Source organism: Brassica oleracea, chromosome C3, assembly GCF_000695525.1.
Source record: "Brassica oleracea var. oleracea cultivar TO1000 chromosome C3, BOL, whole genome shotgun sequence".
Taxonomy (NCBI): Eukaryota; Viridiplantae; Streptophyta; class Magnoliopsida; order Brassicales; family Brassicaceae; genus Brassica; species Brassica oleracea.
The window spans coordinates 59011411-59014420 of NC_027750.1; the positions used below are offsets into that span (position 1 = coordinate 59011411).

The following is a 3010-nucleotide window of genomic DNA, read 5'->3' on the forward strand; positions in this document are numbered from 1 at the left end:
TCTCAACTATTTAGTCGAGACAAATGATTCAATTATTTTAGATAGAAAACAATTAGTTGAGTTGGTATAGTTCCGAATACAGATCACTTCTCAGTAAGTCCAAACATGAACAGGTAGTGTGGGTCTATAAAACAGTGATAATAATACGTGCAATATTCACGTACGGAGTTACCCATGTGGTGAAAATTAGCTAGGCGACATGCGTCAAAATGTTTAGTGCGGTGGGAAATGGGCTTAATGTCTCGTTGTTTGTCTGGTTGTAGTAATCCCATTGGCTTCACTTTAATATAAAAAAATTGTTGTATGAGTAAGAAAAGACTAAAAAGAAGCATGAGCAAGAACTTTACGAAAAAGTTAAATCGTAGCAAAATGGAATCCAACGAACAATCGAGAAACAGCCGTAACGCATTATTCTTACTCGACTCTGATATGAAAGTACACATGTCCCTGACTAATTGGTTTGTTGACAAACCGAGGATAATGAAACGAAATGAAATCGATGACCCACCACGCCTCCCCTATACACAATAATACAGCATGACCAGCAGAAAAAAATGTATTTTATTTCGACGTTACTGATAAGAGTTGCGACAAATCATATAATACAATAATACGAAATTAAGTGAAGATACTCTTGAACTGGATGTAGAGGAATAGAAAGATTAACTTATAAAAAGCCAAATGATTCCCAAGACACACCGGACTAAACTATTGAACAAAGTGGGTTTTTTCTGTAACAAAAATCAATAAAGGAAAGAAAAGAAAACATAGATCCATTTCATAATTAACATCATCGATCCATCCACCAACTTAATAAGTTCTTTCTCATTACACACAAAAGCAACAAATAAAGTAACATTTAATCCTTCATTAAGTGGCTAAAATTCACAACTTCATCATCAGTTTGTTGCGCTGCTTCGGAACGAGGCCAAAGCCTTAACTGCTGCAGCTCTCAAGATGTATTGATGATAAGCTGCTGCTGCTAGTGCTCCCACGAACGGACCAACCCAGAAGATCCACTGAAAAAACATGTGAACATCAAATAATTAGAGACGCGAATGGTTAATATACTTTTAACGAAGTTAATGTATCAATTAAAATGATGCGTTAAGTTAAAAAAAAATTAAGATGATGAGTTAAGACTTTACATGGTCATCCCACGCCTTCTCGTTGTTGTAGATAACAGCAGCACCAAAGCTTCTCGCTGGGTTAATTCCAGTTCCGGTAATGGGGATAGTAGCCAAATGCACCATGAACACAGCGAATCCAATTGGAAGTGGAGCCAAAACCTAGTCAGAAAACAGAACAGCCAAACCAAAAAAACGTTCAGACAATATCATAATCTTCACAACAAAGACCCACTTGAGACAACCACAAACCCCAAAAAAAGATTCAAACTTAACCAGGAACTACACAGACGCACTTAAGATTATTCAAGAAAATTATCATTTACCCCAAAAGATTCAAACTTTAATAAGAATCTTTACAGCCCCCTTTTAATATATATATTAACAAGATTAATCATAAAACCATATAAAAGATTCAAACATAATCAGAATCTACACAAACCCATTTAATATTATACCAAACTTTATCACAAAACCCTAAAAGATCTAAACTTTATCCACTTTGAGAGGAACACTTACAGGGATGTGAGAGTCACGAGCGCTTCTCTTAGGGTCAGTCGCGGAGAAGACGGTGTAAACGAGGACGAAAGTTCCAATGATCTCAGCTCCGAGAGCAGTTCCCTTGCTGTAACCAGGGGCTACGGTGTTAGCTCCGCCTCCGAGAGTGTTGTAAGGAGTCTTCATGAAAGCTTTCACGAAACCCACACCACAAATGGCTCCAAGACACTGAGCAATCATGTACCCAACAGCTCTCACCAGAGAGACCTTACGCGCCAAGAACAGACCGAAAGTCACAGCTGGGTTGATGTGACCACCTGAGAAAAAAAAAACCAAACCAAGAACAAGATTAGTAATAAAGTAAGCGAAACGTGTAAGAAGATTTTTATTTTAAAGGTGAGATGGTAACTTACCAGAGACCCCGGCGGTGCAGTAAACGAGGACGAAGATCATACCACCGAAAGCCCATGCGATACCGAGTAAACCGACGCCGTCGCAAGGACCGGTTTGCTTCTTGTGGCCGATGACGGTGGCTACGGTGACGTAGAGGAAGAGGAGCGTTGCGATGAACTCGGCGATGAGAGCTCTGTAGAAAGACCACGACTTGAGCTCCCCCATGTCGAGGAACGGAGCTGGCGGAGGATCAACGTAGTCTTTTCCATGGCTTTGAGTGTGTCCCTCTTCGCTCACTTCTTTCGACATCTCTATTAAAGAAACTTTAGTTTTTCTCTTTCTAGATAGGTATGGAGTGGTGGTGAGTGACGACGACAGTGTCTCTCTTCTGCCTTTTAAAAGAACCTAGCAAGTGCCCATGGATAAGCCAAGGGTGTTTTCGGTATTTTCTTGTGTTTGTTTAGTTAATACTAATGTGTAATTATCTTAAACAGCTCTGTAAGAAAATCATTATTTGTACGGCAAATGCTGTCTTAATGCTATAATGGGAAATATTCTTAGAGTTTTTGGGAATTTAAATGTCGGATGATTACCTCTAAACTTAAAATTGTACTTGGAACTTTCTAGTTCTAGTTAATATCGAATAATCAAGGCATTAATAAGATCATTTAATAAATAACGAGAAAAGAAAACTAATTACTAGATAAACTTATACTCCAGTTTATTTGTTTTGTTTTCTTTTGTTTTTATGTGTATTATTACAGGCATTATATGTCAAATAATTAATATTTAGTATCATCTGACAGTGATGATACGAAATAAAAATCAAAGGTGGCTATGGACAAAATCTTCTGCGGTTCTGGAATTGTGAATATTTTCTGATAATAAAACAAAATGCGAGAGAATAATGTAAATTAAGATTTGCTGAATAATTTTTTGGGGTTAATACAATTTGAAAATAGATAGAAAAAGTAGAAGATGGTGGAACCCAA

General features: G+C 37.5%; 1 protein-coding gene across 1 annotated transcript; it reads right to left on the reverse strand.

Annotated features, from left to right (window-relative positions):
• Positions 1-711: 711 nt before the first annotated feature.
• Positions 712-2399, reverse strand: LOC106335814 (aquaporin PIP2-7-like). Its single transcript, XM_013774429.1, has 4 exons — positions 2039-2399; positions 1647-1942; positions 1149-1289; positions 712-1019 (listed from the first exon to the last, which is right to left on the reverse strand). The coding sequence occupies exons 1-4, from the start codon at positions 2325-2327 to the stop codon at positions 900-902; spliced, it is 846 nt and encodes a 281-aa protein (XP_013629883.1). The 5' UTR covers positions 2328-2399; the 3' UTR covers positions 712-899.
• Between the last annotated feature and the right edge of the window lie 611 nt (positions 2400-3010).

Excerpts from the sequence above, each read along its gene's own strand:
- LOC106335814 (XM_013774429.1), bottom strand. The coding sequence starts at position 2,327 with ATGTCGAAAGAAGTGAGCGAAGAGGGACACACTCAAAGCCATGGAAAA. Across the intron at positions 1,943-2,038 it reads CTGCACCGCCGGGGTCTCTG|GTGGTCACATCAACCCAGCT; the intron begins GTAAGTTACCAT and ends TTTTTTTCTCAG. Across the intron at positions 1,290-1,646 it reads CTCGTGACTCTCACATCCCT|GTTTTGGCTCCACTTCCAAT; the intron begins GTAAGTGTTCCT and ends TTTTCTGACTAG.